We start from the raw sequence: 15,590 nt of genomic DNA, 5'->3' as shown, positions 1-15,590 counted from the left end.
AACCTTAGAGGTAGGCTGGAGAAGAGAAGACTGTTGAAGTGGTGGATAACCTTAGAGGTAGGCTGGAGTGGAGAAGACTGTTGAAGTGTTGGATAACCTTAGAGGTAGGCTGGAGAAGAGAAGACTGTTGAAGTGTTGGATAACCTTAGAGGTAGGCTGGAGAAGAGAAGACTGTTGAAGTGTTGGATAACCTTAGAGGTAGGCTGGAGAAGAGAAGACTGTTGAAGTGTTGGATAACCTTAGAGGTAGGCTGGAGAAGAAGACTGTTGAAGTGGTGGATAACCTTAGAGGTAGGCTGGAGAAGAGAAGACTGTTGAAGTGTTGGATAACCTTAGAGGTAGGCTGGAGAAGAGAAGACTGTTGAAGTGGTGGATAACCTTAGAGGTAGGCTGGAGTGGAGAAGACTGTTGAAGTGGTGGATAACCTTAGAGGTAGGCTGGAGTGGAGAAGACTGTTGAAGTGGTGGATAACCTTAGAGGTAGGCTGGAGAAGAGAAGACTGTTGAAGTGTTGGATAACCTTAGAGGTAGGCTGGAGAAGAGAAGACTGTTGAAGTGGTGGATAACCTTAGAGGTAGGCTGGAGAAGAGAAGACTGTTGAAGTGTTGGATAACCTTAGAGGTAGGCTGGAGAAGAGAAGACTGTTGAAGTGGTGGATAACCTTAGAGGTAGGCTGGAGAAGAGAAGACTGTTGAAGTGGTGGATAACCTTAGAGGTAGGCTGGAGAAGAGAAGACTGTTGAAGATAACCTTAGAGGTAGGCTGGAGAAGTGTTGAAGTGGTGGATAACCTTAGAGGTAGGCTGGAGAAGAGAAGACTGTTGAAGTGTTGGATAACCTTAGAGGTAGGCTGGAGAAGAGAAGACTGTTGAAGTGTTGGATAACCTTAGAGGTAGGCTGGAGAAGAGAAGACTGTTGAAGTGGTGGATAACCTTAGAGGTAGGCTGGAGAAGAGAAGACTGTTGAAGTGTTGGATAACCTTAGAGGTAGGCTGGAGAAGAGAAGACTGTTGAAGTGGTGGATAACCTTAGAGGTAGGCTGGAGAAGGAGAATACTGTTGAAGTGTTGATTTAACCTTAGAGGTAGGCTGGAGAAGAGAAGACTGTTGAAGTGGTGGATAACCTTAGAGGTAGGCTGGAGAAGAGAAGACTGTTGAAGTGTTGGATAACCTTAGAGGTAGGCTGGAGAAGAGAAGACTGTTGAAGTGTTGGATAACCTTAGAGGTAGGCTGGAGTGGAGAAGACTGTTGAAGTGTTGGATAACCTTAGAGGTAGGCTGGAGAAGAGAAGACTGTTGAAGTGGTGGATAACCTTAGAGGTAGGCTGGAGAAGAGAAGACTGTTGAAGTGTTGGATAACCTTAGAGGTAGGCTGGAGAAGAGAAGACTGTTGAAGTGGTGGATAACCTTAGAGGTAGGCTGGAGAAGAGAAGACTGTTGAAGTGTTGGATAACCTTAGAGGTAGGCTGGAGAAGAGAAGACTGTTGAAGTGTTGGATAACCTTAGAGGTAGGCTGGAGAAGAGAAGACTGTTGAAGTGGTGGATAACCTTAGAGGTAGGCTGGAGAAGGAAGACTGTTGAAGTGTTGGATAACCTTAGAGGTAGGCTGGAGAAGAGAAGACTGTTGAAGTGTTGGATAACCTTAGAGGTAGGCTGGAGAAGAGAAGACTGTTGAAGTGTTGGATAACCTTAGAGGTAGGCTGGAGAAGAGAAGACTGTTGAAGTGTTGGATAACCTTAGAGGTAGGCTGGAGAAGAGAAGACTGTTGAAGTGTTGGATAACCTTAGAGGTAGGCTGGAGAAGAGAAGACTGTTGAAGTGGTGGATAACCTTAGAGGTAGGCTGGAGAAGAGAAGACTGTTGAAGTGTTGGATAACCTTAGAGGTAGGCTGGAGAAGAGAAGACTGTTGAAGTGTTGGATAACCTTAGAGGTAGGCTGGAGTGGAGAAGACTGTTGAAGTGTTGGATAACCTTAGAGGTAGGCTGGAGAAGAGAAGACTGTTGAAGTGGTGGATAACCTTAGAGGTAGGCTGGAGTGGAGAAGACTGTTGAAGTGTTGGATTTAACCTTAGAGGTAGGCTGGAGAAGAGAAGACTGTTGAAGTGGTGGATAACCTTAGAGGTAGGCTGGAGAAGAGAAGACTGTTGAAGTGGTGGATAACCTTAGAGGTAGGCTGGAGAAGAGAAGACTGTTGAAGTGGTGGATAACCTTAGAGGTAGGCTGGAGAAGAGAAGACTGTTGAAGTGGTGGATAACCTTAGAGGTAGGCTGGAGAAGAAGACTGTTGAAGTGTTGGATAACCTTAGAGGTAGGCTGGAGAAGAGAAGACTGTTGAAGTGGTGGATAACCTTAGAGGTAGGCTGGAGAAGAGAAGACTGTTGAAGTGTTGGATAACCTTAGAGGTAGGCTGGAGTGGAGAAGACTGTTGAAGTGGTGGATAACCTTAGAGGTAGGCTGGAGAAGAGAAGACTGTTGAAGTGTTGGATAACCTTAGAGGTAGGCTGGAGAAGAGAAGACTGTTGAAGTGTTGGATAACCTTAGAGGTAGGCTGGAGTGGAGAAGACTGTTGAAGTGGTGGATAACCTTAGAGGTAGGCTGGAGAAGAGAAGACTGTTGAAGTGTTGGATAACCTTAGAGGTAGGCTGGAGAAGAGAAGACTGTTGAAGTGGTGGATAACCTTAGAGGTAGGCTGGAGAAGAGAAGACTGTTGAAGTGGTGGATAACCTTAGAGGTAGGCTGGAGAAGAGAAGACTGTTGAAGTGGTGGATAACCTTAGAGGTAGGCTGGAGAAGAGAAGACTGTTGAAGTGGTGGATAACCTTAGAGGTAGGCTGGAGAAGAGAAGACTGTTGAAGTGGTGGATAACCTTAGAGGTAGGCTGGAGAAGAGAAGACTGTTGAAGTGGTGGATAACCTTAGAGGTAGGCTGGAGAAGAGAAGACTGTTGAAGTGGTGGATAACCTTAGAGGTAGGCTGGAGAAGAGAAGACTGTTGAAGTGGTGGATAACCTTAGAGGTAGGCTGGAGAAGAGAAGACTGTTGAAGTGGTTGGATAACCTTAGAGGTAGGCTGGAGAAGAGAAGACTGTTGAAGTGTTGGATAACCTTAGAGGTAGGCTGGAGAAGAGAAGACTGTTGAAGTGTTGATTTGACCTTAGAGGTAGGCTGGAGAGGAGAAGACTGTTGAAGTGTTGATTTAACCTTAGAGGTAGGCTGGAGAAGAGAAGACTGTTGAAGTGTTGGTTTAAGTAAATAAAGGTTTTGTTTGTTGTTATGTTCCACTGAGAAATTGTGGCAGAGGTAAATACAGAATTAATGTGTAGCTGTGTTCAAGTGAGAAGATCGTCACGTTGTTGCCGTAAAATAAAATGGGCTTATTTTGTCATGGTTAGAATCTTATTTAGTGTTCATTAATATAATTATAATTTCTATAGTATTCAGAAGTTAATGACCCCTCATGTTAACAGACTGTCTAATTATCCGCAATATGTTTCTTTTGTCTTCAGAGAAGAAAGTCGCGCTACCAAGATCTGGACTTTGAAGTAAGTCAACTTACTGTTTGGCCAAGTGCATGCTTCAGGCTTTTGTTGCACTGAGCATTTGTGTTCGCCCTACCCTTTAATTGACTATTGTTGTTACACTGAGCATTTGTGTTTGCCCTACCCTTTAATTTACTACTGTTGTTACACTGAGCATTTGTGTTTACCCTACCCTTTAATTTACTACTGTTGTTACACTGAGCATTTGTGTTTACCCTACCCTTTAATTTACTACTGTTGTTACACTGAGCATTTGTGTTTACCCTACCCTTTAATTTACTACTGTTGTTACACTGAGCATTTGTGTTTACCCTACCCTTTAATTTGACTACTACCTTGTGTAGCACTTAAGCTTATTGGAGTAACATGGTTTTGACACATAACAGATGTATTGATGTGTGGCGTAGTTAAAGTAAAAGCAACGCTGTCAATCTAAACCCGTACAGGGCCGCCAGCAAATCTCCCCTGCTCATGTAGTTCCCCTCCATCTCCGACATACATCCATTGGCTATGAGTTGATTTGAAAACTGTTTTGCTTTATGAGGTCACATGCACATTTCACACCTGACTTCTGCACTTTTTCTATGGTAAATATGACATTGGCTGACAGCCCAAGACATACATGTCTCACAGCACTTTTGTGGGTTTATTCCATTTCTCCATCAAATTTGTGTCATCTGACTATTCTGCATAAATGCAAAAGGTAGATTTGATAATAAAATTGGTCATAAATGTAATTACTCAACTGGCTTACATTATATGCAAAAAAATCCTTAAAAGACATTGGCCCCTTTAATATGTCACAGGCTTGCCGTAATACCAGTGGCAGATTAAATGCTATTCAGAAAGGTGCACTGGTTGGAGAGGATAATTCATTGCATTATAATCTCCATCCTATTATTGGCTTTGATTTCCAAACCAAAACGAACCACTTGCCATTGCAGAAAGTCATGCACACCAGGAAAAGACACATGGAGCTGTTCCAAGAACTGAATCAGAAATTTCAAACCCTGGATCGATTTCAAGACATACCAAATATGGGCAGCATGGTGAGTAATAATACCAGGAACAGGAAATCAGCAGTAACAGGAAATGGTGAAGGAGGGAGATGATTGGTCAGCGGTCGTCTGTTGTAGACCAATTACAGAGCAGGAGAAGATCCAGGTGGGGTTATTGGTTGAAGCTGGTGGTTGTCGACCAATTAGAGTACAAAACAAGATAAAGTCAGGATATATAGTATTTTTTAGATGTCCATTCGCTCAGCAACACACGTAGTGAGTCATTGAGCAAATGAACAGATCCAGTGACATGGCCCTATACCTAGCAGGCCTGCCAGCTGCTACTGGTGAGGGGGTTCAGTGACATGGCCCTATACCTAGCAGGCCTGCCAGCTGCTACTGGTGATGGGGTTCAGTGACATGGCCCTATACCTAGCAGGCCTGCCAGCTGCTACTGGTGAGGGGGTTCAGTGACATGGCCCTATACCTAGCAGGCCTGTCAGCTGCTACTGGTGATGGGGTTCAGTGACATGGCCCTATACCTAGCAGGCCTGCCAGCTGCTACTGGTGATGGGGTTCAGTGACATGGCCCTATACCTAGCAGGCCTGCCAGCTGCTACTGGTGATGGGGTTCAGTGACATGGCCCTATACCTAGCAGGCCTGCCAGCTGCTACTGGTGAGGGGTTCAGTGACATGGCCCTATACCTAGCAGGCCTGCCAGCTGCTACTGGTGAGGGGGTTCAGTGACATGGCCCTATACCTAGCAGGCCTGCCAGCTGCTACTGGTGATGGGGTTCAGTGACATGGCCCTATACCTAGCAGGCCTGCCAGCTGCTACTGGTGATGGGGTTCAGTGACATGGTCCTATACCTAGCAGGCCTGCCAGCTGCTACTGGTGATGGGGTTCAGTGACATGGCCCTATACCTAGCAGGCCTGCCAGCTGCTACTGGTGAGGGGGTTCAGTGACATGGCCCTATACCTAACAGGCCTGTCAGCTGCTACTGGTGATGGGGTTCAGTGACATGGCCCTATACCTAACAGGCCTTGCTACTGGTGAGGGGTTCAGTGACATGGCCCTATACCTAGCAGGCCTGTCAGCTGCTACTGGTGATGGGGTTCAGTGACATGGTCCTATACCTAGCAGGCCTGCCAGCTGCTACTGGTGATGGGGTTCAGTGACATGGCCCTATACCTAACAGGCCTGTCAGATGCTACTGGTGATGGGGTTCAGTGACATGGCCCTATACCTAGCAGGCCTGCCAGCTGCTACTGGTGATGGGGTTCAGTGACATGGCCCTATACCTAGCAGGCCTGTCAGCTGCTACTGGTGATGGGGTTCAGTGACATGGCCCTATACCTAGCAGGCCTGCCAGCTGCTACTGGTGGGGGTTCAGTGACATGGCCCTATACCTAGCAGGCCTGCCAGCTGCTACTGGTGAGGGGGTTCAGTGACATGGCCCTATACCTAACAGGCCTGTCAGCTGCTACTGGTGAGGGGTTCAGTGACATGGCCCTATACCTAGCAGGCCTGCCAGCTGCTACTGGTGATGGGGTTCAGTGACATGGCCCTATACCTAGCAGGCCTGCCAGCTGCTACTGGTGAGGGGGTTCAGTGACATGGCCCTATACCTAGCAGGCCTGTCAGCTGCTACTGGTGAGGGGGTTCAGTGACATGGCCCTATACCTAACAGGCCTGTCAGCTGCTACTGGTGAGGGGGTTCAGTGACATGGCCCTATACCTAGCAGGCCTGCCAGCTGCTACTGGTGACGGGGTTCAGTGACATGGCCCTATACCTAACAGGCCTGTCAGATGCTACTGGTGATGGGGTTCAGTGACATGGCCCTATACCTAGCAGGCCTGCCAGCTGCTACTGGTGAGGGGTTCAGTGACATGGCCCTATACCTAGCAGGCCTGTCAGCTGCTACTGGTGATGGGGTTCAGTGACATGGCCCTATACCTAGCAGGCCTGTCAGCTGCTACTGGTGAGGGGGTTCAGTGACATGGCCCTATACCTAGCAGGCCTGCCAGCTGCTACTGGTGAGGGGGTTCAGTGACATGGCCCTATACCTAACAGGCCTGCCAGCTGCTACTGGTGAGGGGGTTCAGTGACATGGCCCTATACCTAGCAGGCCTGTCAGATGCTACTGGTGAGGGGGTTCAGTGACATGGCCCTATACCTAGCAGGCCTGCCAGCTGCTACTGGTGATGGGGTTCAGTGACATGGCCCTATACCTAGCAGGCCTGCCAGCTGCTACTGGTGAGGGGGTTCAGTGACATGGCATACCTAGCAGGCCTGTCAGCTGCTACTGGTGAGGGGTTCAGTGACATGGCCCTATACCTAGCAGGCCTGCCAGCTGCTACTGGTGATGGGGTTCAGTGACATGGTCCTATACCTAGCAGGCCTGCCAGCTGCTACTGGTGGGGGGTTCAGTGACATGGCCCTATACCTAGCAGGCCTGCCAGCTGCTACTGGTGATGGGGTTCAGTGACATGGCCCTATACCTAGCAGGCCTGCCAGCTGCTACTGGTGAGGGGGTTCAGTGACATGGCCCTATACCTAGCAGGCCTGCCAGCTGCTACTGGTGAGGGGTTCAGTGACATGGCCCTATACCTAGCAGGCCTGCCAGCTGCTACTGGTGATGGGGTTCAGTGACATGGTCCTATACCTAGCAGGCCTGCCAGCTGCTACTGGTGGGGGGTTCAGTGACATGGCCCTATACCTAGCAGGCCTGCCAGCTGCTACTGGTGAGGGGTTCAGTGACATGGCCCTATACCTAACAGGCCTGTCAGCTGCTACTGGTGAGGGGGTTCAGTGACATGGCCCTATACCTAGCAGGCCTGCCAGCTGCTACTGGTGAGGGGGTTCAGTGACATGGCCCTATACCTAGCAGGCCTGCCAGCTGCTACTGGTGATGGGGTTCAGTGACATGGCCCTATACCTAGCAGGCCTGCCAGCTGCTACTGGTGATGGGGTTCAGTGACATGGCCCTATACCTAGCAGGCCTGCCAGCTGCTACTGGTGATGGGGTTCAGTGACATGGCCCTATACCTAACAGGCCTACCAGCTGCTACTGGTGAGGGGGTTCAGTGACATGGCCCTATACCTAGCAGGCCTGTCAGATGCTACTGGTGATGGGGTTCAGTGACATGGTCCTATACCTAGCAGGCCTGCCAGCTGCTACTGGTGATGGGGTTCAGTGACATGGCCCTATACCTAGCAGGCCTGCCAGCTGCTACTGGTGAGGGGGTTCAGTGACATGGCCCTATACCTAGCAGGCCTGCCAGCTGCTACTGGTGATGGGGTTCAGTGACATGGCCCTATACCTAGCAGGCCTGCCAGCTGCTACTGGTGAGGGGTTCAGTGACATGGCCCTATACCTAGCAGGCCTGCCAGCTGCTACTGGTGATGGGGTTCAACATGGCCCTATACCTAGCAGGCCTGCCAGCTGCTACTGGTGAGGGGGTTCAGTGACATGGCCCTATACCTAGCAGGCCTGTCAGCTGCTACTGGTGAGGGGGTTCAGTGACATGGCCCTATACCTAGCAGGCCTGCCAGCTGCTACTGGTGATGGGGTTCAGTGACATGGCCCTATACCTAGCAGGCCTGTCAGCTGCTACTGGTGATGGGGTTCAGTGACATGGCCCTATACCTAGCAGGCCTGTCAGCTGCTACTGGTGATGGGGTTCAGTGACATGGCCCTATACCTAACAGGCCTGTCAGCTGCTACTGGTGATGGGGTTCAGTGACATGGCCCTATACCTAGCAGGCCTGCCAGCTGCTACTGGTGAGGGGGTTCAGTGACATGGCCCTATACCTAACAGGCCTGCCAGCTGCTACTGGTGAGGGGGTTCAGTGACATGGCCCTATACCTAGCAGGCCTGCCAGCTGCTACTGGTGAGGGGGTTCAGTGACATGGCCCTATACCTAGCAGGCCTGCCAGCTGCTACTGGTGAGGGGGTTCAGTGACATGGCCCTATACCTAACAGGCCTGCCAGCTGCTACTGGTGAGGGGGTTCAGTGACATGGCCCTATACCTAACAGGCCTGCCAGCTGCTACTGGTGAGGGGGTTCAGTGACATGGCCCTATACCTAGCAGGCCTGCCAGCTGCTACTGGTGGGGGGTTCAGTGACATGGCCCTATACCTAGCAGGCCTGTCAGCTGCTACTGGTGAGGGGGTTCAGTGACATGGCCCTATACCTAGCAGGCCTGCAGCTGCTACTGGTGAGGGGGTTCAGTGACATGGCCCTATACCTAGCAGGCCTGCCAGCTGCTACTGGTGAGGGGTTCAGTGACATGGCCCTATACCTAACAGGCCTGTCAGATGCTACTGGTGATGGGGTTCAGTGACATGGCCCTATACCTAGCAGGCCTGTCAGCTGCTACTGGTGATGGGGTTCAGTGACATGGCCCTATACCTAGCAGGCCTGCTGCTACTGGTGAGGGGGTTCAGTGACATGGCCCTATACCTAGCAGGCCTGCCAGCTGCTACTGGTGAGGGGGTTCAGTGACATGGCCCTATACCTAACAGGCCTACCAGCTGCTACTGGTGATGGGGTTCAGTGACATGGCCCTATACCTAACAGGCCTACCAGCTGCTACTGGTGAGGGGTTCAGTGACATGGCCCTATACCTAGCAGGCCTGTCAGATGCTACTGGTGATGGGGTTCAGTGACATGGTCCTATACCTAGCAGGCCTGCCAGCTGCTACTGGTGATGGGGTTCAGTGACATGGCCCTATACCTAACAGGCCTGTCAGATGCTACTGGTGGGGGGGTTCAGTGACATGGCCCTATACCTAGCAGGCCTGCCAGCTGCTACTGGTGATGGGGTTCAGTGACATGGCCCTATACCTAGCAGGCCTGCCAGCTGCTACTGGTGATGGGGTTCAGTGACATGGCCCTATACCTAGCAGGCCTGCCAGCTGCTACTGGTGATGGGGTTCAGTGACATGGCCCTATACCTAACAGGCCTGTCAGCTGCTACTGGTGATGGGGTTCAGTGACATGGCCCTATACCTAGCAGGCCTGTCAGCTGCTACTGGTGAGGGGGTTCAGTGACATGGCCCTATACCTAGCAGGCCTGCCAGCTGCTACTGGTGATGGGGTTCAGTGACATGGCCCTATACCTAACAGGCCTGTCAGATGCTACTGGTGAGGGGGTTCAGTGACATGGTCCTATACCTAACAGGCCTGTCAGCTGCTACTGGTGAGGGGGTTCAGTGACATGGCCCTATACCTAACAGGCCTGTCAGATGCTACTGGTGAGGGGGTTCAGTGACATGGTCCTATACCTAGCAGGCCTGTCAGCTGCTACTGGTGATGGGGTTCAGTGACATGGCCCTATACCTAACAGGCCTGTCAGATGCTACTGGTGAGGGGGTTCAGTGACATGGTCCTATACCTAGCAGGCCTGTCAGCTGCTACTGGTGAGGGGGTTCAGTGACATGGTCCTATACCTAACAGGCCTGTCAGCTGCTACTGGTGAGGGGGTTCAGTGACATGGCCCTATACCTAGCAGGCCTGCCAGCTGCTACTGGTGAGGGGGTTCAGTGACATGGCCCTATACCTAGCAGGCCTGCCAGCTGCTACTGGTGGGGGGTTCAGTGACATGGCCCTATACCTAGCAGGCCTGTCAGCTGCTACTGGTGGGGGGTTCAGTGACATGGCCCTATACCTAGCAGGCCTGTCAGCTGCTACTGGTGATGGGGTTCAGTGACATGGCCCTATACCTAGCAGGCCTGCCAGCTGCTACTGGTGGGGGGTTCAGTGACATGGCCCTATACCTAGCAGGCCTGCCAGCTGCTACTGGTGGGGGGTTCAGTGACATGGCCCTATACCTAGCAGGCCTGCCAGCTGCTACTGGTGAGGGGTTCAGTGACATGGCCCTATACCTAGCAGGCCTGTCAGCTGCTACTGGTGAGGGGTTCAGTGACATGGCCCTATACCTAGCAGGCCTGCCAGCTGCTACTGGTGAGGGGTTCAGTGACATGGCCCTATACCTAACAGGCCTGCCAGCTGCTACTGGTGAGGGGTTCAGTGACATGGCCCTATACCTAGCAGGCCTGTCAGCTGCTACTGGTGGGGGTTCAGTGACATGGCCCTATACCTAGCAGGCCTGCCAGCTGCTACTGGTGAGGGGGTTCAGTGACATGGCCCTATACCTAGCAGGCCTGCCAGCTGCTACTGGTGAGGGGGTTCAGTGACATGGCCCTATACCTAGCAGGCCTGCCAGATGCTACTGGTGATGGGGTTCAGTGACATGGCCCTATACCTAGCAGGCCTGTCAGCTGCTACTGGTGATGGGGTTCAGTGACATGGCCCTATACCTAGCAGGCCTGCCAGCTGCTACTGGTGATGGGGTTCAGTGACATGGTCCTATACCTAGCAGGCCTGCCAGCTGCTACTGGTGAGGGGGTTCAGTGACATGGCCCTATACCTAGCAGGCCTGCCAGCTGCTACTGGTGATGGGGTTCAGTGACATGGCCCTATACCTAACAGGCCTGTCAGCTGCTACTGGTGATGGGGTTCAGTGACATGGCCCTATACCTAGCAGGCCTGCCAGCTGCTACTGGTGATCAGTGACATGGCCCTATACCTAACAGGCCTGCCAGCTGCTACTGGTGATGGGGTTCAGTGACATGGCCCTATACCTAGCAGGCCTGCCAGCTGCTACTGGTGAGGGGGTTCAGTGACATGGCCCTATACCTAGCAGGCCTGTCAGCTGCTACTGGTGGGGGGTTCAGTGACATGGCCCTATACCTAGCAGGCCTGCCAGCTGCTACTGGTGGGGGGTTCATGTACATGGCCCTATACCTAGCAGGCCTGCCAGCTGCTCTGGTGATGGGGTTCAGTGACATGGCCATACCTCAGGCCTGCCAGCTGCTACTGGTGGGGGGGTTCAGTGACATGGCCCTATACCTAGCAGGCCTACTTCTCAACCATATTGAAGGAGAAGGTCCAAGGTCCCTCCACTCGGACAAGGATGCAAGGAATCGAGAAAAGGATCTTGCTTGGCTCTCTTTACCACCACCCAGCAAATTAGTGTTCATCCATTCAAATCCAGATGTGTATCATTCAAGAGACCAGACATGGTCATTCAGGATTGATCACTACTGAGTGAATGCTTTCTGCATTGCTTTCTGCACTGTAACCTGGGAAATTGGCCTGTTGACCAAAACACACTCAGGCCTATTGTTGTGTGAAATAGTGTCAGCTCTGCTGCAAGTAGCAGGCAGGCAGTTAGCCCCTCGGCCTGCCATGTCATGTAATCTTCTCTCTCTTCTCTCATTTCAATCAGCCCCACTGCACAGTGTAATTCTCTGCTTGTTGCTTAGTAACCACCACAAGGACATTTATATAGAAAACTACATCCCTTTGTTTTCTTTTTTTCTTCTATAATAAATGTACTGCAGTGCAGGCTGGGCTGGCTGATTAAATGTACTGCAGTGCTGGCTAGGCTGGCTGATTAAATGTACTGCAGTGCTGGCTAGGCTGGCTGATTAAATGTACTACAGTGCTGGCTGGCTGATTAAATGGCTGGCTGATTAAATGTACTGCAGTGCTGGCTAGGCTGGCTGATTAAATGTACTGCAGTGCTGGCTAGGCTGGCTGATTAAATGTACTGCAGTGCTGGCTAGGCTGGCTGATTAAATGTACTGCAGTGCTGGCTAGGCTGGCTGATTAAATGTACTGCAGTGCTGGCTAGGCTGGCTGATTAAATGTACTGCAGTGCTGGCTAGGCTGGCTGATTAAATGTACTGCAGTGCTGGCTGGCTAGGCTGGCTGATTAAATGTACTGCAGTGCTGGCTAGGCTGGCTGATTAAATGTACTGCAGTGCTGGCTAGGCTGGCTGATTAAATGTACTGCAGTGCTGGCTAGGCTGGCTGATTAAATGTACTGCAGTGCTGGCTAGGCTGGCTGATTAAATGTACTGCAGTGCTGGCTAGGCTGGCAGATTAAATGTACTGCAGTGCTGGCTAGGCTGGCAGATTAAATGTACTGCAGTGCTGGCTAGGCTGGCTGAATAGCTGGCAGGCTCCAGAGCTACAGACAACATTAGTGACCATTGTGTGTTCCCTGACTGCATAGTAACAGCTCTGATAGCTCGCTGTCCTATTTGACTCCCTACTAGTCTCTTTGTGAGTGTCAGTGAGAGTACATCCAGATTATGGGAACAGAACGGCACACAGTCAGACACAGTGGAAGCTCGTCCTCTGGTCCCTCTTCACCGTTATTCAGCTGTAAGGGAACACACTATTCATTTGATTTCTTCCATGATATAATCTAACCATATTATTCACAGTTGAGATACTTACCATTACCTTTTGTCACTTACACTTCTCATAGAACCATTACACCATTAATATGCTCTACCAGAACATTAGTTGAGGTGATCAATGCATAGAGGCACTACAGCACGATTCAAAGTCTCTGCATAATCCATTGTTTTGCTACACTTTATAATAACTTTCATGGATAATCCATTATAACTTTCATATTAATGTTTATAAATGTTTTAAAGTGATGAAATTCAAATGTATTTATAAACAGTTTATTCATGCTTATTCATTAAAGTTATTATCAACCAATGTTACCCAATGTTTAAGAAGAAGAACTGTAACCAGTGACAGTGAGGCATGCTCCCTTCTAATTAATAACCCTCACATATCCCTGTATGTATATATCCCTGACCCTATCCTATATATTACATATAAAGTACATGTGGTATAACATATAGTAACAATTTATAGTGAACCATGTTTAGTGACTGTAAGGCATGCTACCTGCTATGTCCTGCTATGTCCCTGTCCATATCTGCTGCTAACCTGTCCCTGTCCCTGTCCTCCCAAGGACAAGGCCATGGCCAACAAGAACCCCTGGGAGAGCTACAACCCAGCCTGCGAGTACCAGAACTACGCCAGTATGAATGCACTAGACCCTGACCCCAAGGACTCTCTGGAGATGACCGCAGCAGAGTGGGAGAAGTGTGTCAATCTCCCCTTAGACGTCCAGGAAGGAGACTTCCAGACAGAGGTCTGATCTGATCTGATCTAAACAAACCAGGAAATGAGTCCAAAATGGCACCCTATTCCCAATGAAGTGCACTACTTATGACCAGGTCCTATAGGCCTCTTTTTCACCAGTACCCAAAGGGCTCTTTTGAACAGGACTAATAGGGCTCTGGTCAAAAGTAGTGCACTATATAGGGAATAGGGTGACATTTTGGATGGACACCAGGAAGGAGACTTCCAGGAAGTAAAAACCAGGAAGAGGAAAACCAGGAGAAAAATGATAACCAGGACATGGAGGAAAGGGGAAAGGATGTATTTTGCACTGAAAAAATGGACAGACTGTCCTAACAGCCTTGGCCTAGTACATATCTGGATTCTAAAGGAGGATGACAAGGACATGATGTGCCAATACCATTTAAGAAGAAAACACAGAGGACAGGAGGAAAAAAATACAACAAAAAATACAACAAAAATCATCAGTGTTACTTTTTGTATTCTCACTAGTGTACTTAGTGCAGCGGGCCAGCCAGGTGGGTGTACAATATTTACCATCATGTGTTTCAGAGTACCCATGGTAAGAAGAATTGGTTTCAAAAAGGTGAAAATCTTTCTAGATGAATAAACCTCAAAAGCTAAATGAAGACATAATACAATGTCAATCCCAGCTTCGTTGGGTCCAGTTTTATATTTCACAAAACTGGACCCTGGAAGCACAATGTATATATTTATGCAGGTTTTTAAAAAGTTTATAACAAGTCTGTTTGGCCATTACTATACTTTTTACTTTATAATATAAAAAATATATATGAGCGAGAGTGGCAGGCAAAGAGGATTTTTCTGTCATATAAAAATGAATGTTTGTCAAAGCTACATTCTTCATTGCTTTAAATGCAATAAAGGTAATACTCACTTTTATATGAATAATATATTTCACAAACTTTAATACTGCAGAATCTTGCTTGAAGAATCTCGGCTAAAACTCTCTCATCTGCAGCCCTGTATAAAATATTTAAAAATGAAAAATGTTGTATGGTGTAAATAAACTTTTGTCTACATATGTTTTACTTGTGCCAATTTATTTTAATGAGAAAAAAATGCCAACTTGATCAAGCGTTATAGCGTTATAAAATGTTAACATTTGAACAAGGAATGTAAATAAAAGAGGAAATATGTTCGTACTGCTTCAGAGAACGTGTCAAGTCTATCTGGTGGTCATGCCTTTGTCAGATGTATTGCTCTTTAAACCAACAGGTTCTCCTCAGAAGCCATGTTCATACTGCTTCAGAGAACGTGTCAAGTCTATCTGGTGGTCATGCCTTTGTCAGATGTATTGCTCTTTAAACCAACAGGTTCTCCTCAGAAGCCATGTTCATACTGCTTCAGAGAACGTGTCAAGTCTATCTGGTGGTCATGCCTTTGTCAGATGTATTGCTCTTTAAACCAACAGGTTCTCCTCAGAAGCCATGTTCATACTGCTTCAGAGAACGTGTCAAGTCTATCTGGTGGTCATGCCTTTGTCAGATGTATTGCTCTTTAAACCAACAGGTTCTCCTCAGAAGCCCCGTTTATACCTTGTGCTAACATTTTTTATTTAACTAGGCAAGTCAGTTAAGAACAAATTCTTATTTTCAATGACGGCCTAGGAACAGTGTGTCGTTCTGCTTGTTCAGGGGCAGGAGGACAGATTCGTATCTTGTCAGCTCAGGGGTTTGAGCATGCACCCTTCCGGTTACTAGTCCAACGCTCTAACCACTAGGCTACCCTGCCGCCCCATGTGTCCTTTGTTCTGATCTTTTCCACATTCTGATTTTGCCCAAATCTTTTGACAGGTGTAGACATTATAAAGACTCATTGTGATCTTCTTGTGATCAGATCTTCCTGACCAATTCCAGAGGCAGTCGGGGTACATTGTGTCTGGATATCTTACAAGTGTAGACAGATCTGAAATCATTGACAGGTGGCATGATTGACTTATGGCACAACATGTCTTAAAACAAATGCATGTATCTTATTTTGAAAAACTATTTGTGAAATAATTTACATACAAGTA

The 15,590-nt window shown here is 49.0% G+C and overlaps 1 protein-coding gene across 1 annotated transcript in view; it reads left to right on the top strand.

Moving 5' to 3' along the window:
• Positions 1–14,721, top strand: part of LOC135528677 (adhesion G protein-coupled receptor B3-like) — a 48,867-nt gene extending 34,146 nt beyond the window's left edge. Inside the window, exons 7-9 of the mRNA XM_064957791.1 lie at positions 3,494–3,529; positions 4,471–4,575; positions 13,380–14,721. Of these exons, the coding sequence (XP_064813863.1) occupies positions 3,494–3,529; positions 4,471–4,575; positions 13,380–13,568 (330 nt within the window). The 3' untranslated portion in view covers positions 13,569–14,721. The remainder of the gene's footprint in view (positions 1–3,493; positions 3,530–4,470; positions 4,576–13,379) is intronic.
• Positions 14,722–15,590: the final 869 nt, after the last annotated feature.

Source organism: Oncorhynchus masou, unplaced genomic scaffold (assembly GCF_036934945.1).
Source record: "Oncorhynchus masou masou isolate Uvic2021 unplaced genomic scaffold, UVic_Omas_1.1 unplaced_scaffold_1013, whole genome shotgun sequence".
Classification (NCBI taxonomy): Eukaryota; Metazoa; Chordata; class Actinopteri; order Salmoniformes; family Salmonidae; genus Oncorhynchus; species Oncorhynchus masou.
Note: the sequence above shows the minus strand (reverse complement) of the source record. Positions and strands in the feature narration are given on the sequence as shown.